At 34.1% G+C, this 25,515-nt stretch overlaps 2 protein-coding genes across 4 annotated transcripts in view; one reads left to right on the forward strand and one right to left on the reverse strand.

Annotated features, from left to right (window-relative positions):
* Positions 1-25,515, forward strand: part of LOC126882928 (uncharacterized) — a 58,733-nt gene that overhangs the window by 16,710 nt on the left and 16,508 nt on the right. For all 3 annotated transcript variants that reach the window (XM_050648004.1, XM_050648003.1, XM_050648005.1), the window contains 3 exons: positions 1,431-1,660; positions 12,372-12,553; positions 20,297-20,598. In XM_050648004.1, coding sequence (XP_050503961.1) covers positions 1,431-1,660; positions 12,372-12,553; positions 20,297-20,598 — 714 coding nt within the window. The remainder of the gene's footprint in view (positions 1-1,430; positions 1,661-12,371; positions 12,554-20,296; positions 20,599-25,515) is intronic.
* LOC126882929 (tigger transposable element-derived protein 1-like) lies at positions 14,515-16,397 on the reverse strand. Its single transcript, XM_050648006.1, has 2 exons — positions 16,173-16,397; positions 14,515-15,763 (listed from the first exon to the last, which is right to left on the reverse strand). Exon 2 carries the CDS (start codon positions 15,754-15,756, stop codon positions 15,055-15,057), a length of 702 nt encoding a protein of 233 aa, XP_050503963.1. The 5' UTR covers positions 15,757-15,763; positions 16,173-16,397; the 3' UTR covers positions 14,515-15,054.

Consider the following 25,515-nt stretch of genomic DNA (forward strand, 5'->3'; position numbering starts at 1 on the left):
TCTACTTTGGAACTTTCAAGTATTACGTAACGCAAGTTGGGGGGAGGGGGCATGTAAAACGTTACGGCGCGTTATACGGGGGGGGGGGGGGTAACAGCGTTATACGGCGCGTTACAGCGCGTTATGTAACATTGTTTTTTAACTTAAATACAAAAAACTACGGAATCGATCGCAATCTCCCAACTTTTCAACTTTCGTTTATATTTTACATAGAACCCCTGGATTATATTATATTCACCCCTCATGATCCGCTCATGTTAATAGTATTCAAGTGAAGAAATCTTAAAATTTGTATTAACCATATCAAGCACATAACACGTGTTTGCAATAAATAGCTGGACCTTTCTTCACAACAAAAGATGAAAAAATACAGAAAGAAGTTGTAAGAGCTTCAAAAATTGCGTTACGTAATACCTGAACGGCCCCTTTAACAAAAAATTTATGAAGGAACAACAAAATATTACATTTTTGATAGAGTAGGTTTAATGAATTTTTTGCGACTTTGCAATGTCGTCTTAAAGAATTAGTTCACTATGTGTCATTTTATAACGTTGTTCTTTATTTTTACATAATACAAGTATGCACTTCATTATTTTGAAATCACCTGCCTCAATATCAAGCAAATCAGTATATTTATTTTTCTTAATTAATTCTGCTTCGACTACAGATTTTTTTTCTCTTAATTTTTGCAGTGGAAGAGAAGGGATACCTTCAAAATCAGACTCAATTTGATATGGTACTTATTCTGAGCCGAAAAATATTCAGGTTCAGATATTATTTCACAAAGCACACACTTCAAAACGAACGTAATAAACATATACCAAGCAATACCAAACATATACCAATATATGCCAAGCATATACTTCTTAATATGAACTACAAACTAATTTGCGGAGTAGCAGAGTACAGATTCAGACCTATCCAAATAAGTCAAAACAAAAGTCGGTACGCTCTCAATTAGAATTGGAAATAAACACGTTGCGCAATATGATATGCAAACTGTTTGAAGAAGTTTGATTTCAAGTCAAACCTAAAGATATCGAAATCAAGTCAAGTCAACTTTGTTGAATAAAATCAAACTAGTTTGACTTGATGCATCTCTAACCAAGACTGCAAGAACAAGACCGATTTTGGGCAACACTAGCCTAAGTATATACCTAAATAGGACAAATAAATCGGTCAGTACTCAGTACTCTGATCTCGCCGAGTTGGAGTTGAAAGTTATGCTGAGAGATCTTAGCGTAAATATAGACAAATATGGGAACAATGATGAAACTGATCACAAGTCGTGTAGCTAAAATATCGAAATGACGACACAGCTGTTGAAGATAGCAGAGGACACACAGGAGTGCCAACGGAATGAGTTCACACGCTCATCAAAATTAAATCATTTATCATTAAAACAATATTGATATTTTTTTATTTTTTAGAGTTTCCAGTGCTACAAAATTCTAGTCTCTACCAAAGAAGGATCTCCACGAACCCATGGATACTTCCGGTAAAAGTGATAAAACTGTTTATTCTGGGAATACTGGTACCATGCTTATTAATAACAATTCCCTTGTACCTGAGATATCGGGTCTACAGCCATCAAATGTATCCTCTTGCAATGTCAGATATGAGATTGATCGATAATAAAGTTTCTACAACTTGGTGCCAGGTAAATACTTAATAAGTAATAAGTAAAATTGTTAAGTAAATAAGTAATTTTTAGTTATTTCAAAGTTTACTAGCTGTTTAGTCCAAGAGCTGGGAGCGGATCTAGCTCGTGATAAGTAATATGGACAAACTATACGGGGATATGTTGAATTAGTTGTGTACATAACTTTTCCCTATGAGCGGAAACCAGAGTGGGGGACGAGGGTAGTTATGAGGGGTCAAAGTCGCGGGTTTTATTATTTTTTTGTGGCGCTCATGATTGAGATAGTGGACCAAAATTTGGGAATAAGTAGGTCATGACGTAAATGAGCAAAATCTCCAGGGGCGGAAAGCTGCGTGGCGGACAAAGAGGTAGCGAGCAGGGGTGAATTCGAAAATTTTATGGGGTTTTTTGTGACGTTCGTGATGGAGATAGTGCACCAAAATTTGGGAATAAGTAGATCATGAAGTAACTAAGCAAAATCTCCATGAGCGGAAACCAGAGTGGGGGACGAGGGTAGTTATAAGGGATCAAAATAGCGGATTTTATTATTTTTTTTACGACGCTTGTGATTTAGATAGTGCACCAAAATTTGTGAATAAGTAGATCATGACGTAGCTAAGCAAAATCTCCAGAGGCGGAAGGATGCGTTGGGGAAAAAGGGGTGGCGAGCAGGGGTGAATATAAAAATTATAGGGGGTTTTTTGTGACGTTCGTGATCGAGATAATGCACCAAAATTTGGCAATAAGTAGGTCATGAAGTAACTAAGCAAAATCTCCATGAGCGGAAAACAGAGTAGGGGACGAGGGTAGTTATACGGGATCAAAGTAGCGGATTTTATTAAGTATTTTTTTGTGACGCTTGTGATTTAGATAGTGCACCAAAATTTGGGAATAAGTAGATCATGACGTAGCTAAGCAAAATCTCCAGAGGCCAAGGCTGCGTTGGGGACAAAGGGGTGGCGAGCAGGGGTGAATATAAAAATTATAGGGGTTTTTTTGTGCCGTTCTTGATCGAGATATTGCAAAAAAATCTGGGAATAAGTAGATCACGACGTAACTAAGCAAAATATCCAGGGGCAGAAACCAGAGTGGGGGACGAGGCTAGTTATAAAGTGTCAAAGTCGCGGTTTTTATGTTTTTTTGTGACACTTGTGATTGAGATAGTACACCAAAATTTGGGAATAGCTAGATCATGACGTACCTAAGCAAAATCACCAGGGACGGAACGCTGCATGGGGGACAAAGGGGTGGCGGGCAGGGGTGAATATAAAAATTATAAGTGGTTTTTTGTGACGCTCACGATCGGGATAGTGCACAAAAATCTGGGAATAATTAGATCATGACGTAACTAAGCAAAATCTACAGGGGCGGAACGCTACGTTGGGGACAAACGGGTGGTGGGCATCCCTTATAATTTTTATATTTACCCCTGCCCACCAACCCTTTGTTTCCCACGCAGCGTTCCGCCCCTGGAGATTTTGCTTAGTTACGTCATGATCTACTTATTCCCAAATGTTGGTGCACTATCTCCATCACGAACGTCACAAAAAACCCCTTATAATTTTTATATTCACCCCTGCTCGCCACCCCTTTGTCCGCCACGCAGCTTTCCGCCCCTAGAGATTTTGCTTATTTATACGTCATGACCTCGTCATGACCATGATCCCGATCATGAGCGTCACAAAAAACAATAATAAAAACCACGACTTTGACCCCGTATAACTAATCTCTTCCCCCACTCTGGTTTCCGCTCGTAGGGGAAAGTCATGTACACAACTAATTCAACATATCCCCACACAGTTTGTCCATATTACTTATCACGAGCAAAATCCGCTTCTATCTCTCCGACTAGTTCTGTTGGGAATTTGATGCAAGTTATGTTTAAAACTTTTATGTAACTTCTTCTTCCTCAGTTTCCTTACCTACTCTTCTTCGCCACTCCTTTCTGCTCATCATGTCTACTTCAGCTAAACCTTTCTCTCTAAAGTTCCCTGCCACACATCCTTCCATATTTTCCTCGGTTTTCGTCTACCTCTTCCATCAACTTCTTACAGCTCTGTTCTTCTTTCCTCATAGTTTTCATTCCTACATCTAACGTGACCAAACCATTGTAGTATTTGTTCTTGAATTTTTTTGAAGCTCTTTTTCTAATCAATTCGTTCCTGATTGTGTCCCTTTAAGTCTTACAACTGCCCCAAACTTTCAAAACTTACGTTTGTATGTCATTCAGATGTTTGTCTTTGTCAATTTTCTGTAAGTTACTTTTGGTCTTCTGTTATTAAAGATATCTATACAGAGCCTATTTTACTTCAAATCAGGCCCGAGGCACTACATAATTTTAGGGCCCCTAACAAAAATTTAATAGTAATAATAATTTTTTAAATGTATTAATTATTTAATAGAAATATAGTTGCACCAGAAATTTAAATTTTTATTAACAATAAATAAAATTTATATTTAAATAATTATACATTGTTGAAGTGTTTAAAGTGCAAAATCTACCGTGGAATTTCTCTACTATATACATCATATTATTACAAAGTTATCACGTAAGTATATTATAAACCAGCTATTCCAACCACTAGTAGAAAATATTAATTGAAGAGTATCAGACCTGTAGACGGGAAAGATCGACAATGGATCAAATATTTACAGTCAAGCAGGTCTTGAGCAAATCATGGGACACGGCATTCATGTTCACAACATGTTTGTAGACTTCAAAAAGGCATACGACTCAAGCAAAAGGAACAGACTATACTATATGAGCAGCTTATTTCAGAAAGGAACTCGAGTCATGTTAACTAACTTTCGAGACATGTATATGCAAAAAACTGTCTTGATATAAACTGCTTTTCTGTAGTAAATGAAAAGTACGCCATACGATTTGTCTATTATTATAATATATTTAACCTGTTCATTTCTACAATAAACTATATCTATGTCTACCATCATAGTGAATGAATCCACTCTTAACAAAAAATAACAAAAGACTGACTTAGGTCCCTTTCTGAAATAAGCTGTTCATATATTGGCTGAATTGGCATTGGCAATACCACACAAGTTAATTAGACTCATTAAAATTAAAGCCACAATGTATGAAACGCATGCATGTGTACGGGTACAAAACCACCGGACACACTTTTTCAAAGTCTCGCAGGGATTGAAGCAAGAAGATAGGCTGGCCCAACATTGTTTAACCTGGCACTGGAGTATGCGGTTAGGCAAATGCAAACTGGACGAGGAAACCTTCTGACCAACAGAACCGATTAACTGGCTTCTTATGCCGATGATATTAATATTATGAGTAGAACATGAACAGCAGCACAGGAAACATACGCAGAGTTAAAAAAGCCATCGAAAAGGCTAGGTCTGGAAATTAACATAGAAAAAACAAAAATAATGATACAGACTACAAGAAAATATATAGTCCCACCAAACATTATATCTGAAGATGACATTGAAACGGTTGGAAAGTTTACATATCTGGGAGTAGAAATATATGCCGACGGATCAGAAGATGGAGAAATACGGAAAAGAATACCGCAGGCAAACAGAGCTTATTTAGTCACCTCCAATATATTTCGGTCTAAAAGTGTCTACCGAAATACAAAGATGAGAATCTATAAAACTTGAATTCGACTAATAGCATGCTATGGCAGTGAAGTATGGGTCCTGAAAGAAACATCCAAAAACAAACTGGACACATTCGAAAGGAAAGTACTGAGGAGAATACAAGAACCTGTGAGGGAAAACGGAATCTTCACAATTCGATACAACAACGAGCGTTATCAACTTTATAAGAAAACACCACTGTCAGACTTCATTAGAATACAAAGATTGCAATGGGCTGAAGATGTGATAAGAATGGGAGAGGATAGGCTACCAAAAAAAGCAATGAACGCTAGGATGCAGGGAAAGAGACCGGTTGGAAAGCTTAGAAAGTGCTGGGAAGACACAGTAACCAGCGATGCACAAGCATTTTTAGAAGTCCGTGTATGGATAAGAGCAGCCACAGATAAAAAAGTGTGGAGGCAAAAAATAAAGGAGGCCAAGACTCAATTTGGGTTGTAGTGCCATAGAACAAGAAGAAGAACATAATGGGAGGACGCATTTCCTTTTTGCGCACTGTTTTGAGGTGTAAAATAAGATAATATTGCATCTGTTTGTGCCTGCCGTTTCTGTTCTCTTAATTTTTGCTTTTTTCGTTTTTCACTGTTACTTAAAATGATTGTAACTCATGATAATAACGAAACGATTACTTAGATAAGAAAAAATAAGTGTAAAGAAATTTAATAAAACGACTAATGATTAATGAATAGATTAGTTGAACTAACTTAAAAAGCACAGGACTGAAAGCTAATACATACAATCAAGCAATACCTTATCTTTGCATAAAACGGCATTAAACATCAAACTAAATATTAAATTTAAAAGTGCATTTTAAATAAATATGATAATATATACGTGACGATACCTCTTTTTAATCCTACCTCTTGTATCTGTAATCCTTCGGAGTGGTATATAAATTTTGCTTATTGTTATTGGTGCCGACAAGGCAATCTATTATACCTACTCTTATTGCAGTTTTATGATGGTTTATGGTTTAAGAATGGTTTATGGACTTATGTTTTATAAATATCACTCTAACCTAATTTGTTATCATTTATCATTCCCTGTTCGTAAAATGAAATAATTTTGAAAATTCATTTTGTTTTTTTCAATAAAAATTTTCTTTTAGTGATGTTTTCGGGCCCCATTAAAATGCGGGCCCGAGGCAGGGGCCTCATGGGCCTAGTGGTAAAATAGGCCCTGTATCTATAGTATTAGTATGTATTTGCATTTAGAGAATAAATTCATTTATATATTTATATGTTTAAACTAAAGATAAACACTTTAACAACTGTATCAATATTTGTAGTTAAAATATTAATTAACATTATTCAACAAATGATAAGTTTTTTTAAGTAAAAATAAAGCATTATCATTGCATTATTTAACAAAATATTTACAAACGGTTAAAAAGAAGAAGTCATTATAAAGGATTCATTGTAGATCGAAAACTTGCATTGTTTCGGAAAAAACAACCAAGCTTATATTTTTCTAAAACCGTTTTTGTTGGTTTGTAAATATGTTAGAGTAAAAAGTTCTACTGCAGATTGGGTCGCTAATTGTTTATTAATTTTTTAGACAATCAAAGCTGTTTTGTATAAACAATTTTAACAAGCTGAAAATGCGAACATTGTCAGAACGAAAACTTTGTTTATTTATGTATTTTAATTCGTAATATGGAAAATTGCTATTACGAAAAGTAGTTTAGAATTAATAATTCTGTTTTAATGTGCAATTATATCATTCTAATTTAAATGTTATGAACTATAAAGGTAGTTTACTCTTGATCTAAATTTATATTTTTATATACCTCGTATAAAATTAATAAAACTTTATATAATATAATATGTTTGTTGCATCATATATCTTAGAACATGAATAGCTTTTTATGAAGAATAACTTTCCTTCGTCAAATTAAAAATAAAAGAGTTATAAATGAAAATGTTGGTATCCATAATTTGAGAAAAATCTTCAAATATTTTTTTCCATTAGATTTGCACATATCAGACCATAATTTTTTATACCAAACAATATTATTTCATATACTGTCGGTTCGCTAAACTCAGACACAACTGGCAAGTGATTTTAGTCAATAATTTTGCCAATTTGGCAAAAAAAATAATTACTAATTACCTAGTTAATAATTACTAAATAATTAGTAATTTTGCCAATTTTGGCAAAATTCGCAAATAACAAAAAAATTACCTAATAAAATCACTAGCCAGTTGTGTCGAGTTTAGCGAACCGACTATACAGGGTGTCCAGAAACTCTACCGACAAACGAAGACAGGAGATTCCTCAGATAATTTTAAGAGAATTTAACCACATTCACCTAGTCCGAAAATGCTTCCTAAGGGAGTTAGAGCTCTTTGAAGATGGCGTCTTGTAATTAGTTTTTCTTAAATACCTCCAGAACGCTATTAGTTAGAAAAAACGAAAATTGGTACACATATTTTTCTTCCAGAGATAAATCGATTCCATCTATGGTGACTTTGGGTGGTGGTTTTGGGTGGGGCAACGGTTATTTTATCGCATAAATTTTTTTTCTTTAACTTTTAAGCACTTTTGATACTGGATTATTAAATTGTGAGGTATTCTAGTACTAAAAGGTACTCTTGCTTTAAGTCGGTAGGACACACCGTTTTCTAAAAAAATCGATTTGAAAATTTTTCGTTTCCTGAATTTGAAAATTTTTTTGAAAATTAAAAAAAAAACGGTGTATTTTACCAACTTCAAGCAAGAGTAACTTTTAATACTAGAATACCTCATAATTTAATAATCTAGTGTCAAAAATCCTTAAAAATTAAAGACAAAAAAGGTATGCGATAAAATAACCGTTGATCGTTGATCTACCCAAAACGGACGCATATGACCGGTACTAGAAATTCACAATTAATAAAATCGATTCATCTCTGGAATATAAATAAATGTACCAATTTTGGTTTTTCTAAATATTTTTTTTTTATTGAATTTTTTTTTTGAAACTCAAACAACGAAAAATTTTCAAATCGATTTTTATAGAAAACGGTGTATCCTATCTTAAAGTACTTTTAGTACTATAATAGCTTACATTTTAATAATCCAGACTCAAAAGTGCTTAAAAATTGAAAACAAAAAAGTTAAGCGATAATATAACTGATGCCCTGCCCAAAGCCGGACGCCTATGACCGGTACTAGAAATTTGAAATTAATGAAATCGATTTATCACTGGAAGATAAATATGTGTACCAATTTTCGTTCTTCTACATAGAAGCGTTCTGGAGATATTCAAGATAAACTAATTACCAGACGCCATCTTCAAATAGCTCTAGCTTCTTTAGGAAGCATTTTCGGACTAGATGAATTGGGTTAAATTGTCTTAAAATTATCTGAGAAACCTCCGTTTGTCGGTAGAGTTTCTGAACACCCTGTATTTTAATTTCATAACAAATGGAACAGTCCATTTATTATAAAGGGTAGGCCGTATACTTGTAAATATATACCTACTTAATAAATTATTGCTTTTAAAATATACTCAAATTGTATTTTTGAACATCTTATTTATTTTATATAATAATTAAATTCACTATCAAATGTCATTGATGTTTTATTAATACTTAATTTAAAATTTAGTTTGACATTCACGAAGTGTCAAACTCAAATGTAAATAAACTATGCTTTGCTGAACAAATTGAGGTTAAAAAAGTAGCCTACTTCCTAATCAACCATTTGAGCTGGGGTTTAGTGCGTCGGTCGGTAGGAAATAACCGGATTGTGACGTCACATTTTAGACTTTGAGGTCGATTATCTCGAAGACGGTTAGAGATATCGAAATGCCGTTTTCAGATTTGGATTCAGAAGGCAAAACTACATAAGAATCCATCGATACACCTGCTATAAGTATTGCAGGAGCGGCAACGCAATAACACACAGACTTTTGCAAATTTATAAACGAAAAGTTTTCGTTGAAAATATCGACGAATGCATCATTTTGCCTTGATAAAAAATGGTTCTATTTTGATTATGCTGAATCCGAATCTGACATTACAATAATAGTCTAAGAAATGAAACTGAAAAAATGGCAAAACCTCGAAATTTTTTCGTCCAGCATCGATTTGTACAAAAATTTTGTGATTAGGCTCATTTCACCCTCTAGTTCATTTTCTATATTTATTGAGCCGTTGTACGCTTTTGGTTTTTTAAGGGTGAAAACTACCCCTAATTGTAAAAAAATATAAAATAACATTTTAAACTGTAATATTGTCAACATTTGGTTCTTATTAGTTACATAATAATTGTTTTATGTTTTAAGATATAATATCATAATATTTCAACCCTTACAACCACCCTTGTTGGAGCTATATATAAAAACATTTTTTTGATCAAATTAGCTCAATTTTTATGCTAGAAACTTTTTATTATTTTTTGATAGGTCCAATTGTATGCTTGAAAAAAGATTATCTAAGTTTTTCTCGAAAAATGCAAAGTTTTCCCGTTATTTGGCTTTGAATATTTCAAATTATGCATTTGACGAAAAAGCTAACCTTTAACATGCCGTATCTCGGTTCGTATTGGTCGTAAAAATATTATTGGAAAAGAATTTGATTTGTGTTACTAAAAGATACAATTTTGATATCTACAGTTTTTTTTGATTAAATGCACATTTTTCGAGTTATTCTCAAAAAACCCTCAAAAAGGTAGATTTTTTCGTCGAAAAACTGTTACTTTCAACCGCGAATAACTCGAAAAATATTAGTTTTACGAAGAAAATGTAAAAAATATTTTTTTCTTAGAATTACTTTTTACATCGATTTACATGGTTAAAATGTAATAACGAATACCCACCCCGTGAGGGGGTGGCAACCATCCCCAAGGTTTTAGCGTACAGCGGCATGATATAGAAAATGATCCTTGGATTATTCCCTACAATCTGTGAAAATTTCAAGTTAATACATGCTGGACGAAAAAATTGCGAGCCAAAATGCTTTATTGGCTGGCCTATAATTGGAAAATTTAAAAAAAATGTGAGCTCTTTTATCTATTTTACGAAACAACTTTATTCTCTATAAAATACTATATATGGTCTAAAATCTAAGATATAACCATCATATATCAAATTTTATCCATTTTATACGAGGTATGTCAAAAGATATTAATTTCGCTCAAGAGTAAAGTAGCTTTATATTTCACAATATCGAAAATTGTTATTATGAAAAGTTGTTTAGAATTCAAAACTATGTTTTAATATGCAACTACATCCATCTAATTAAAATTTTTTTTTTTGAAGTTATACTTCTTTAGGCGCGATTGAGAGTAAAATTTCATAATTCTGCGCGCATGCGCACACATACAGTATGGCGTTTAGTTGATATCTTTCAAGTTATGTATAAATATATCAGTGCAAGAAAAGGTGTGAAAAGAATATATTAGTGTTTTTAGTAAATATATTTATTATAATTTTTGTGTCTTTGGATTTGTCTTCCTCAGGAGTAAGATGAGTATTATTAAAATTAAAACATTTTATTGTATATTTATTATAATCTTATCCGTCTTATCCAGTAAGAAATTCGATTGCATTCAGAAATACACAAGCTAGAACTAACGTTATGTTGAATTCTCCTCTATTCGTCATGTGCAGCTATTATAATGCCTTAAGTATTTACTGCGATATATTTAACTGCAGTTTAAAGCAACTTATTTCTATGGCCAAGATCTACCTAGGTGATTAATAACTTATTTCTTTACGTTCAATAGTATGTTGTTCGTTGCTAATCTTTCAAATTATGTATCAGCGCAAATAAGCCATTAAAATAATATATTAGTGTTTTTTAGTAAATGTATTATTTATTATAATTTTTGTGTCTTTGGATTTGTCTTCCTTGGGCGTAAAATAATAAAATATCTATTTTTATATTTCACTTGCCACCGTGATGTGTAATTATGTATATGCGAAACATCAATAACATGTGCCTTGATAGCCTGGTTGGTAGGGCATTGGACCAGAGATCCAGAGATTACGAGATAGTGGGTTCAAATCCCGGACGATACATATCTATTCTTTTTTTTTATTTTTGGTATTGAAATCGAGGTGTGTTAAAAAATATGAATTTCGCTGAAAAGTAAAGTACCTTTATACTTCACAATATTTCAATTAGAAGAATTACTATTTCAATTAGAATGTTTCACAATGTGTATTTGTAAATGTAACACTGTCTTGGACAGTGCTTCAAATATTGGGAGAATTTTCTATTAACTTTATCAGCATAAGGGGACCGTTTAAGAGGCTGCATCAGCGCGTCATCAATATCAATTTGAGAGATAGTATGGTTCAAGTGGAAATTGGTGGGACTGCGCATTTTATCAATGAAATAATGAAATTAGATATGTCTAAGACACTCCAGAAGCCGCTAACGATTATATGTGTTAACATCGCATTAATCATTGTAAACTAGTCGACGGATATTAGTACAGTGAAAATAATAAGACGAGAACTGGACGATAATGATTATAAAGAATAAATTTAAAGTTTTTTCTACTTTAATGACAAAAAAAGCAAGCTCATTGGCAGAACCCAATTCAAAATTATTTTGCACATCATATTTGAAACATTATTTGGTTGAAAAATCTCATTTTTGTTGACAAAAAAATAAATAAATTTATCTTGACTAAGTTACAGTTCTGTTTATCTTAAAAGGGATATGTTACTATCAACATTCACACAGTGTTGCCAAACTGAATTTTGTTATTTTGGGTGTAAATTTTCCCACCGATTTCCGAGGGTAGATACCTAGCCGCACCGTTTTTCGAAAGTTCTGCGAACCTTTGGCAACAGTGTGTCGGCAGTACGTGACACTATCATATACGAAGGCATAATATTACGATAATAGCGTTTTTCATGGCTTCTCATTTGTTTCGGACACATGACATGAAGATATTATGACACACGACAAGTGCCTGAAACAAATGATAAGCGGCGATGAAAAGCCCTATGATAATATACTCGTAGGCGCTGTATGTTACCAAATCAGTCAGTTAAGTTAGGCATGGGATAAAAAAGTTTATTTGAAAAAAGTTAGAAAGAGTATTTTTTTGTTCTTTCAAAGCTTTCATGCCTAATTTAATTCTGTTTTTAATATTCTAGAGGCAAAGAGTTAGTGTCAATGCCACTTTCAACGCTTTTTTATTGTCGAAGACTCCTGAAATGTCTACGGATAAAAAACCAATGTCTATGGTTCGAGAACTATCCCTAGAAGATGACACCAAGGAGTATTGGGGATTTTATTTATTGAAAGGGACTTCTGTGACCGTATCAACATGTGTAAGGTTATTATATTTTTAAAATATAGATCACTAGAATAAATAAAAATAGTTCACTTTGTGGAAGCAGTCGAATATTTATTAGGTACTTGATGCTTAAACATAAAGACAAAAATAATTTTAGATTGTTCAGATTATTTATGTGTGCTAACTATTATGACAACACTGCCAGGTATTATTTTACAGCTTGATAAGGTTTTTTATCACCTGCATTTGTTTGATTGCTATCCACATTAGTCCACATTAGTGATGTAACGAATATTCGTATTCGCATTCGCATTCGCGAATATTCGCATGTTTTTGCATATTCGCATTCGCATCCGCATTCGCGAAATTTGTACGAATGTTTTGCGAATATGAAAACCAGAAAAAAATAATTTTAAGATAATATTAGGTTAATAAAATCAAAATCTATTCACTTCTCATCTTTTTTTATAAAGAAAAGGTAACTTAACCTCAAACATGCAGCTACTCTCAAATGGAAATATGCAGGACACAACAGCAGACAAAGATACGGAAGATGGAACAAAGCGATAACTCACTGGCGACCTTGGGACTACAAAAGTGGAAGGGGCAGACCACAGCCGAGATGGTCGAATAACCTAAAAAGATCAGGCCATCGAATAACCAGATCGACAGCATTAGCACTGAACCCAGAAGAGTGGAAAAATAATGGGGAGCCTACGTTCAACTTTGGACAAATGAATGGCAATAGATAGATAGAACTTAACCTTGTATAATCACATTATCAGCCTTCACTTTTTTTATTATTTGGTATTATGTAATAGAGCTTAAGATTCAGATTGATTTACACTAAATATCAATTAACTTTTCATTATAAATGTAGTAAACATTACAAAAAGAGAAACAAATTTTAAAAAAACTGAATATTCGCATTCGCATCCGCATTCGCGAATGTCGGTAGCAGATATTCGCATTCGTATTCGTATTCGCGAATGTTCAAAAAATGACATTCGTTACATCACTAGTCCACATGTCTCTTTATTTAGGTACATATGATATTTAGTTAGGTACTTATACATACTAAAGTCTGTAAAAAAATTACTCAGAGCATATTTTTCCGAACAATTTACATCTTAACTAGAACTTGAGCCCAAATTAATTCTATTATAAGGTAAGTGTACCAATAATGGGCACCTTAAGCAAACAAACTTGTTTTTCTCGCCTCTAGGTAATATTGAGGTCTCGACTGTTTTATTTATTTATTATATTATGTTTACTTTAAAGTATTATGTGACTATGGTGGTAAAATATTGTCTGATATATTTTAGAAAAAAAAGTATATATGGTGCCCTCATTGCCCCAGTAATGGGCACACAATTTTTCACACCACCCTATGTTGGGCACCCCTATATTGGGCACCTATAAAATGTAATTTAAGGTGGAAATGATTTTATATTTTATCAATACCAAGGAAAATAAAGTATTAAAACACAAATATGAATAACCTAATAATCGAACAATGATTTATTTTTAACTTCTTCGTAAGTATTTAAGTAATTACATACTTAATATTGTTAAATAACAATAAAAACAATACATAATAAAAACAAAACTTATTTTAAGGTATTTAAGTATTTTGTTATTTTTCCAATACACTTATTTTTTTCTTAAAACTATAAATTAAATGACTATCTTTATGAATAATAGCAGGAGCAGAGATTACTCTAATAATTTGATTAATATTAATCGAGGAAATGTCTTTGTCCACAACCTTAAAAAGTTTTTTTGTTTCGTCCACAGACCTTAAGCCTTGGACAACAAACTCTCCTGGTTCAGGCCCTTTTTGTTGTACTATGCATAAGTACTGGTATACAGTTGTTCCCCTCTTACCCATTAAAAACTGGCCAATTATAAAGTCTCCTTCCTTAATTGTACTCTGGCTGACTAATTCAGTATTTTCGTCCTCACTACTTTCTGAATCAAAAGAAGACATCCCTGACTCTTCATAAATGATTGATTCAGAAGAAGAACTAGATGGAGATGAATGTACTACAACCTTTTGTTTTAATTTGCGCTTTTCTTCTGCTTCTTTCTTTTTGGTTTCACGTATTAATTTTCTTCTTTGCTTCTCGTCCTCTAACCTTTTTTTAGCTTCATCCTTTTTTGCAAAATAGGCAAGCATTTGAGGAGAAGTAACTACCGCTGGCAGCTTTTCTTTTTTTGCTCGTTTTTTTTTATCTTCTGAAGTCTCACCAGGCCAAAACAGAGTTCTTTTAAATGGAGAAGGTACCATTGGGTCTACTTTGGATCCAGATGAATGACCAATGGGTGGAGGAGTTGACGGAGTCATACCAGCATCAATCAAAGCATCTGGTGCATAATCTGGTGCTGTAGAAGGGCCCGCTAACTGATCATCTTGAGTTGGGGAAACACTAAGACCCCTTAGTTCCTCCTGCTGTTCTGGATTTTGAACCATCATACATTCTCTAGATTTCTGAATGTTAGATTGTTTTTCATTAAGCCACAAGTGGTATAAAGAAAAATCATCTTAGCGGTAATCTTACATACCTATACACAATCATCGGTGGAGCAAGTTCTCCAGCTGCGTTGGCTGTAAGGAGCACAGTTAAATTTAATTTTTCATCGCCACCGGATGCCGTGTATACAGATTTAGAGCCCTTTGCGGCCAGAACCTTTCCAGGCTTCGGATTGAGATAAAATGCAGTTTCGTCACAATTGAAAACTCTTTTTGGATCTTCCAATGCTTCTCTCAAATTATTGTCACTTACATATTGTTGAACCTCCTGAAACCATTTTTCTATTTCTGCCTGAGTTGCTGCTCGTCTCTGAACTGTTAAGTTTTGACTGGTACGAGTGGAAACGTCAGGGTGGCGCTTCATAAACCCTTCATACCACTTCCTTCCAGGGTCACTGCTTCCATCTCCAAAAGTGATATTTAATTCTTTTGCAGTTTTAGCAACGCTAAACATAAATGTGTCTTTTGTCACTGGGAAACCTTTGTTAGCCATCTCCTTGATCCAGCGAACAAAAACTAGCTCCTGATCGAGAGAAAAAACAGTGGGGGGACCCATGCGTGTTGCCACAAAAACATCTGTCCTTAACCTCCGTTGAAGTGTGGGACGTGATATATTATGTTTCTTGGCCGTTGATTTTATCGAATTTCCTTCCCTTACTTCTTGTATGGCTAATTTGATTACATCTTCAGAGTACTTCTTGTACGACATAGTGATCCTGAAACAAAATAAGACAAGTTGCAAGACAAATAAAAATATGATTTGGAGTTCCTATGATGGGCACTGGCAATGTCCCTATATTGGGCATGGGTGCCCATTATTGGAACCAGTTTTTATGTGATACTGACGACCGTATCTATGTATTTTATATCCAGTGGACTTTTACATACAAGCACAATCCCACCTTATACCACATTTCTCAAGTTGGGCACACTGCCCATTATTGGTACATTGATAAAATTTGTGTTCCTAATTTGGGCACCCATGTTCAAAACCAATAAGATAATGTTTTTTATATTCTTGGAGACGTGTTTAATAATTTTATACATTAAGTATACAAACAAAGCCAATACCGCAATGCAAAACTAAATAAAGTTTGATGAAAAATAAGTATTAAAAAAACTTACCTCTTAGTAAATCGAATAATTTGAGGTTATTTTGGCGCGTAAATTCACAACCGCTTACAACAAACCACACACGGCAAAATTCACAGTCAAACTGAGGGCGGTATTTAGATGAATGGCAAGCCAAGATTCAAGGTTACTTCCCGCACTACTTTTTTTTGTGACTAAAAGCACAGTAACGTTATTTTATCAATATATTCACGGGGTGCCCATTATAGGTGCAGTGCCCAAATTAGGTACACTTACCTTATTAAGCTCACAATTGCCTAGCGGTCTACCTTGCTCAGAAGTGAGTATCTGCCCTTGTTGCTGGTCTGTAACACCACATCTCGAATGCCTCGAGTTTTCTTAAAAAGGCTTCGGAAAGTGTCCAGCCCTCTACTCCGTATAATAACGTAGATAATACATAGCATCTGATGATAGATATTTTGGTACCAAGTAGTACCTAAATACTGACTTCTTAAAAGAGAGACTTCATCATTATGAACACTGATCTCGCTTTTCATTTGCGTTGTTTTATTTCACAAGAATGGTCCCGTTGACTGTTTATGTTGGCACCAAGGTATGTGTAGCTGTCCTCCCTGTCAAATGTTTGTTGGTTAACCAAAAGTCGTGTATTTAATATTTCGCGTTTACTGACTACCATGTATAGAGCAAATATATGCTTCGGTTCTTATTTTATACATTACTAAATATTTTAATTAAATCAAGATTAGAAATTCGTCAAATGCAGTGTAGATTGCCATGTTAATTTCTCAATGTTATTTTTTAATAGCCAAAAGGGCCGGCGTAGCTCAGGCATGCCTACTACTGCAGTAGTATGCTTGGCTCGAGTGCTGCTAGGCCAGGGTTCAAATCCCAGCGCCGGCAAGAACAACTAGATATTTTTAAAATGTCTATAGGCCCCAGGTCGACTCGGCCTGAATAAAATGAGTACCTTGGGTAAAACCAGGGGTAATAATAGGCGGTTGAATCGTAGCACTGGCCCTGTTACCTTCCTTGTATACCGTAGGCTCTAGATATAGCAGACTACCCTGCTATTTTCCCAAAGCCACGTGAGCGGTACAAAACGGGAGACTATTATATTATGTATTATATTATTTTTTAATTAAATCTTTAATTCATCGAACAAACAATTGTACATTACCTTCACACGCAGTGGCGTAGCGTGAGTGTCAGTGGCGGCTCGTCAGAGGAGGCAAGGGAGGCTCAGCCTCCCCATAAATTTTTTACACACTCTATACTGTTTTGTTTATCATGAATCGCGAAAACAACAATTACTCTCACTATTATACAACGTGTAAATTCCATATTATCACTAATTATCCATACGTAGCATTAGCATTAGAACGCATGATCGCGTCTCAGTTTTATTACATATTATTGTAGGTAGGACCCTGGGTTATCCCGAGATGCATGAACGGAGCCGAGAAGCCCAGCATTCTCCCTTGCTAATGCTCCGTGCAGCGCAGCAGGCGTTTAAGGAGACCCGGTCTGCTAACAGTGGCATCTACGGCGGCATCACACGCTTCCCGGAGATATACCAAGGGAGGCAGAGTACTTTCTCAGCTCCGTTGGGTGGTTGGGTGCGTCTCGGGACAACGAATTTTAGGGTCCTGACTAAAAATAATGAAAAATCTAAAAGTGCGAATTTTGTTATGAAATTTGGTATGTGGGGTTATAATAATATTTGGAACAACTTGCTCGAATAACTTTTTCCGATATCTCTAACTCAAAGCAAAATATCGGTAATTTATCGTGTTTTTGAATTGGCAGTAGGCCGCGTTGAGTATCTTAAAAAATTTGAAGCTTCATTATGTATGGACTGCAAAACTTCAAATCTGTATTTATTTTGATATGCATAGGTATCTATTTACGTATAGATGGAATTGTTAACAAATAAACTACACAAACTTTGGTATTAAACTTTTACTATTGGACTAACTATTTTTAAAATGATATGATATCATGAAATTATGAATTAGGATGATATTATGAAATGTAAATACAAAATGGTCAAAGATGGGGCCTTAAATTACATTTTTTGGCGCATTTTTTTGCTAGTGCTTTGTTTAGATATTTTACAGTTAGGTATAGCCTCCCCTATTGTAAAAATCACGAGCCGCCACTGGTGAGTGTCGGCTGCCCGGGGCGGAAGACAATTTTGCCGCCCTCTTATTTAGGTATTTTAATTTAATGTATACTATACATTACACATATTAATTATAGAGAACTGTTCGGCGAGATCAGTCACCATTATTTTGCATTATACAGATTAGATTTTAAATAAAAAGGTTTATCTAAGTTTTACAATCACGTTTATTAATACAAAAATTCTTTTACTTTAACCAATTAGATACATTGATATAACTTCGGTACCTATCACTTAAGATTAGGTACCTACACCTTGACGATCGGTAATATTAAATAAAATAAATTTTTAATTAGAACTAGAACTGTATTATAATGTTATATTTTTATTTTTATTAAAAAGTAATATGAGTATTTGTTAGAATTAAAAACAAAACTTCCGTCTTCAATTAAAAATTTATACGTCTACTTTTTTTTACCTCACACACCTCTTGCTCAATAGACAAAATAGCCAAATTAGTTAGTCTTAGAGTACTCATTGTCGATCTTAAATAATTTTTAATCAATATCAATTTTGAAAAACTTCTTTCACAGCTGGCATTGCTTAAAGCAACTGTGAGAAATATTCGGAACATTATTAAAATATTTTGCAGAATATCTTCCAGCTTGGATTTAACAATAAATTTAAATACTTCAAGTGAGTCTGCATTAATCAATTTAATTTTGTTGCCTGTAGCAGCAACTAAAGTCCGCAGTCGAACTCTTTCCAGCTTGAAATCCTGCTCGTCAATTTCGTCAGATGCAGATGCGTAGTCTAGATTACATTCAGTGTTGTCTGGATCTAATAATATAGCCAGCGTTAGATAAGTAAACTATCCGTTAAATTCTCTAGTCTGTAGCTGTTGAAAACGCTCACGAATTTCTACAATAACTCTATCCAACGAAGAAAACCTCTCTTTTCTCTGTCAATATCATCTGCATTTACTTTCTGAACGCACAATCTTATGTCAAGTCCCCTTGTTTGTAAATATTTTTGTGCATCATTCACTTCCTGTAGCACCGGTTTACACAGTTCCAAAAAACCATAGGCGTAACCAGGATAATCCTAAGGGGGGTTACAACTACTGGAAGGTCTCCGAGGGGTATGGTGTTAAGCGTATAGAGCTCAGAGTACATCCCAATGGGGGGGGGGGGGGAGTTATAACCTCTAAAACCACCCCCCTGGTTACGCATATGCAAAAAACAAAGAAAGGAAAATGACTGCATCGAAAAAAAAAACAATTAACTTACATAACAAAATAAATATTTATTTTTTTTTATAAGAAAACCAGCTAACATAACAATAATTCTAAATAATTAAATTAAAATAAAAGCATTTAAAAAAAAATCATAAGAAAACAACCAACTGAAAAATTTATTCTCAATCATTAAATTAAAATTAAAGGCATTAAAAAAATTCTAACCAATTAAATGTTTGAACAATCCACCCTCTTGCAGTGAACAAAAACCTAATCGATCATACAATGCAAGTCTCATTTAATTGCATTCAGCTGATCTGGCTGTACCTGACTGCAGAGTTTAACAATTTTTTCTTGCAATTCGTATTAAAACAATTAAGTGTTTTCTTTGTTCCACATACTGAAAAACGTATAGGGTAGTAAAATAATTGCCGATGTATGTAATAGAAGTCATTCTCGCTGATTGTTAGGCATACACGAGAAATTCCCACAAGTCAGTATAGACGTTGTTGCCAGTCGCTACAAAATATCATTCAAAGAAAAGCAATTCCCTGAATTCGTCACAAAATAAGTAATGAAAAATTCCGTACTCCTTTCAATCGGTCCAAATTTGTAGTTGCGATAAAAATATAAAATGGTTCAAATATTTACAAAATATTTTTATTATTTATTGTTCAAATTTGCCGCCCCTAAAAAGTACCGCCCGGGGCGTTCCGCCCCTGCCGCCCCCACTACGCTACGCCACTGTTCACACGTAGGTCTATTACTAAAAAAATAATTAATAAACTAATATCTTAGGTGGCCTGGAGCGTCCCTTATTATGATCCGAGGTCACAAACATCTTCATGAATGCGCCTATATTGGAGACAACTCTTCCGAAGAGCTTGAAGAGCAAATGGAGGCGATTCGTGAGAACGCCTTTGTCGATTCGGACGAGAAAAAAGCTGACCAACCCGCAAATAATCCAGAAGAGATGAAACGGCACAGGCCTGAAGTTAAATTCCACAGTGAAATGCAGCAGAACTACAGTAAAAGGCTAGAGCAGAGTATTGATAATATAGAAGTTACGGATTGGAAAGATATGCGAGCTGTTCTTCTAGGTAGGTGTTATTTTGATTACTCATGCATACTTATGTTACTTGTTTACCAAAATAATTGTAAGATGTTTGTAAGGTCAAAAACAATTATTCTAACGAAGGTATTTAGTTAAATTTAAACAAAATATTTATTTCACCACAAGAAGCAAATCGTATCGAACGTGATTTGCTTCTTCTTGCCTTGGCACCGTTTGCATTTTATATTTTCCTGCATTATGTCTTACAACATTACATATATACTTCCCACATGACAATATAAACTTGTTTCAAACTAGCAACAAGTTTGATACATCAAACTAATCAAACATGAAAGCTTCCTGCAACTTTGCCATGGCAACTCTGCAAACTTGCAGCAAGTTTAAATCAAACTTTCTAGTTACAGTGTGACAAACTTGCATAAAGTTTGTTTTTTCAAACTTGATATAACAAACTTGCTGAAGATTTGTTTTGTTTTGTTGTATGAAGTTTGTTTTTTCAAACTCTCCATCTATTTCTCCATTACTCTGTAATACCGATCCTAAGTACTTAAAACTATTGCTTTTCACAATCATTTCACCATCCAAAGATACCATTTTATTTGTAGTAACACCATCTTTAAATGAACATTCCAAATACTCTGTTTTTGTCCTACTAAGTTTTAAACCTTTTTCCTCCAGAGCTTGTCTCCACTCTTCCAGTTTTTGTTCTAAGTATCTTTCACTATTTCCAATTAACACTAGGTACATCATCAGCATACATTAGGCACCACGGAATGCTACCCTGTAGTTTCGCTGTTATCTGGTCCAAAACTAATGAGAATAAAAAAGGACTAAGCACCGAGCCTTGGTGCAATCCTACTTTCATCTGAAATTGATCAGTCTCTCCCACACCTGTTGGATCAGAAGGCTGCGTGATAGATGCCACAGTAGCTAAATCACGGTTATTGAAATGTTTCAACATTGCACGCAGAGTACTTTCGACAATCGACTGGCAAGATAGACTAACGTAAAATCAGAAAGGAGTATGAAGCGAATATTGATGGTCACAAGCTGGCTTTTCGGGTGCTGTAAACTATATATGGTTATCCAAAGTATACAAAATATACTGTGCAACATCTTCACGTCTGCCCCCCCCCCCCCCCTGACAATTTGTATATGAAAGCTGAATTCGAAACGAGCCGAGCTTTCCTTTGCTACGACTGATACTTTTGTTTGAGAATAAGTAATTCAGACTACAAATTAATATTATGTATTTTCAATATATTATGTATAGTGTGTTCGTAAATTACTACGAATGTTACATTTTACATTTAGCAATAAAGGCGAAGCAAAGATATATAAAATAGCCACACAGAGAGCAAAGAAAGCAAGAGATTTTGATCAGATTAGATGTATCCGAGAAGAAAATAATAAAATACTAGAGAGTTATCAAGTAACTCTATCAGAATACGGTAACGTTATAAATAACATGTAAAGTATACAGTAAAATAGCGTTACCGTATTCTCCTAGGGTTACTTGATAACTCTCAAATAATTCACGAAAAGGATGTCAAAAAGAGATGGAGAAAGTATTTTGACAATTTATTAAAGGAAGAATTTGACAGACAGCCTGTGGAGTTAACGGAGACAGTAACAGCAGTGGTTACCAGAATAACAAATAACACTAGTCGTTACTCCCTCATACATATTGTTATATTTCTATTTGATATGAAAATTAAAATTTGATAATTATAAACAGAATTCAATTTAATATAAAATATTTTCAATTTTCTCAACCACGGGCATATAAATTTAGAACAACCTGTATACAACAAATTGTTATATTTAATTTTAAGAAGTGATTAAATAAGACTCAAGTGAAATCGTTAATAGGTCATTATCGTTGTTCGCGGAAGGATCGATCATTAGCCGATGCTAAATAAGACTAAGTGGAAATAGAGAATAGGTCATTAAAAATTTGTATATAGTAGAAAGTAATTTTAGAATGGGAATTAACTATTTTCTTTGAAATCCATTAAGCATATTTAGAAAGTTTAAAAATTGGTTTTGAGGAATACTGCGAATGAGAGTTGGTGGTGGAAGTTTGATTTGTGAATCTGGAAGGGATATTTAGAAAGTAGGGGAATGAATGACAAATAGAGATCAGAATGTTTTGAGCTGTCGAGAAGTGAAGTCGAGTAGTAGACGGTAATGTACGGAGAGTGGGAAAGCCTGTGTAGTTCCGTGAGTGTGGAGTATCTATCGTAGAACGAGAGGTAGGCCAGGTTGAGAGTAAAAGAACCTCCTTGAGCCAAGAGTTCCCGGTAGTTGATTGCAGTTTCGAAAAAGGTAGAACACAGCATCACGACAGAAGCAGGAAACGAGAGCTATACGAGTTAGTTTCAGAGGAGAACATTACTGGAAGCCAGGACGAGGTTTGGATTGCAGCCAAGGATAGCAGGAAACGGGTCTTGTGTGAAGACATTCTCAGTGCACCAGAAAAAGGTCAGTCTCATTTGTTTGGACATGAATGTATGGGTTTTTCGTAGTAAATACCACATTTAAAATTGAAGAAACATAATCAATAATATCAGAAAAGCTTCATCAAACTTAAATAGAATTGTTGCTAATAAATCATAATAGTTAAATGTTAATAAAAACTTTCAATTGGAAATCAAAAGAAAATAAGATTCCCATGTGTAAATGTTATGTTTAAGAAAAATAAGATATAGCAAATATTAAGCAGTGATTGCCATTTAAATAAAATAAACAATATTTTGATTACAATTGTAACCCATATGTGTTATTATTTTACTTTTTTCTTTCCTATCCCGATTAGGAACCATTAAGAAATACTTAGAAGCCACGTATGTAAGTAATTAATTTTATAAAAAGCCCTGAGATTGAAAACATATTGATATGTGATCTGGTAAATTAATTAGATTATTATTAATGCATTGATTAAATTAAATGACATATAAAAATATTATCTCATATCAATAATCAAGATCACAACAACTGTCGTCCAACGTGGAGGGCATTGTAAAGTATTTCTAGTGGCAAATTTGAAGGATAGAAAGAGTAAAGCCGGTATTTGAAAATTTATATGCCTGTGGTAAAAAGTGAGATACTTACATTTGATAACATAAAATTTTAGATCTCTTTAGGTACAAATTTTACATAACTGATTTAATATTTTATTTTTACGATATTTACATTTGATATATTTATTGACAATTTATAATATTTGGGTGAGAAAAAGTCGTCTTGGTAACATACTAGTAAAATTTCATATTTGGCGGGGACAGTACTTCTTGAAAACAAATGTCAGTGACAAGAAGCCAAAGCAAGGACAACAAAAAACAAAAAGAACATTCAGACCAAGAAGATATTTTAGACACGACAATCATGGCATCAGAACAGCAAGAATTATCAGGAATAGATAAACTATTACAACTTATGCAACTCCAGTCACAAAAAATGGATGAAGCAAAACGAACAATGGATAAAAATCAGGAGGAAACAAAACTAGCAATGAAGGAAACACAGCAAAAAATGGATGAAACACAACAAAAATTGGATCAAAAAATGGATGAAACAAAAAGAATAATGCAAGAAAATCAGAAGGAAACAAAACAAGCCATAGAAGAGAACAACAAGAAAATGGAGGAACGCATAGAAAAGTATGAAATGAAAATTCAAGATAAAATAAAGGAGTTAACGAATGGCCAGAAAAAGGAACTAGAAAATTTGGAAAATAAGTTGGAAAATGCTATTCAAGTAGACAGAGAAGAAATGGAAAAAAGAATCACAGAAATAGAAAAACAAGTCACCGAAAACAGGACGCAACAGAATGTCGGAGAAAGAAGAGAAATGGTTATACATAGCACAGATGACGTGAAGATAAGGTTTGGCGGGGATGTAAGAAGATTACACCCAGTGCCGTTCATAAATAGCCTGAAAAAGAAAATACAGCACATCGGAAATTTCGAAACAGCAAAAGAAACTATCAGAAACCATCTAAAATATGAAGCAAGCCTATGGTTCGATTGCAAAGAAGAAGAATTTGACAGTTGGCAACAATTTGAACAAAAATTTTTGAATTATTTCTGGGGAAAAGTCCAACAATTGGAAATTAACAAGGAATTGCAAAATGGGAAATACAATGATAGGATGGGTATATCAGAAAGGACATATGCATTACAAATTTACTATAACGCAAAACATTTACAATATAATTACTCATCGGAACAATTAGTCGAACTGATTGCAAGACATTTCGAAGAAACGCTGGAAGACCATATCACATTGCAAAACTACAAAGACATAGATAGTTTATGCCAATTCCTACAAATAAGAGAATCACGTATAAGAGAAAGAAAATCAAGAAGGTCGCGAGAAGATTACAGGCCCCGAGAAACACAAGATTACAGAGATAGAAATCAAAATAGGAGGGACTATACAAGACGAGATTTCAATCCCAGAAGGGAAAACGAAAATAGAGACAACGGAAGAGGAAATTATGAACAAAGAAATAGGCAATGGAATGAGGACAGAAATCGAGAATACCAGAATAGAAACACCACACGCTCAAATCAAGAAAACAGAAATAATGGTAGGCAAAATGAACAGGGATATCGAGAAAACCGAAACAGATCCGACAGACCAAGAGAAAATAGAAGAGAAGTAAATAATACCCAGACAGATGAATATGACGGAGAGAGAAATTATGACGAAAATATAAACAACGATGAGCAACCGGCGTTTTTTCACGACGGCGCTCACTAAAAACCAAAAATCAAACAGGAATCTTTTGTAACCCCAAGGAGTTTATTAAATTGGCAGGAAACAACGAAAAGAAAAATGGAGTTAATTTAAAATTTGTGGATGGATTTATCAACGAGAAACCAATTAAAATTATGATAGACACTGGATCTGAAATAACATTGGTCAACAGAAAACT

Source organism: Diabrotica virgifera, chromosome 4 (genome assembly GCF_917563875.1).
Source record: "Diabrotica virgifera virgifera chromosome 4, PGI_DIABVI_V3a".
NCBI lineage: Eukaryota > Metazoa > Arthropoda > Insecta > Coleoptera > Chrysomelidae > Diabrotica > Diabrotica virgifera.

Excerpts from the sequence above, each read along its gene's own strand:
- LOC126882929 (XM_050648006.1), bottom strand. The coding sequence starts at position 15,756 with ATGTCGTACAAGAAGTACTCTGAAGATGTAATCAAATTAGCCATACAA.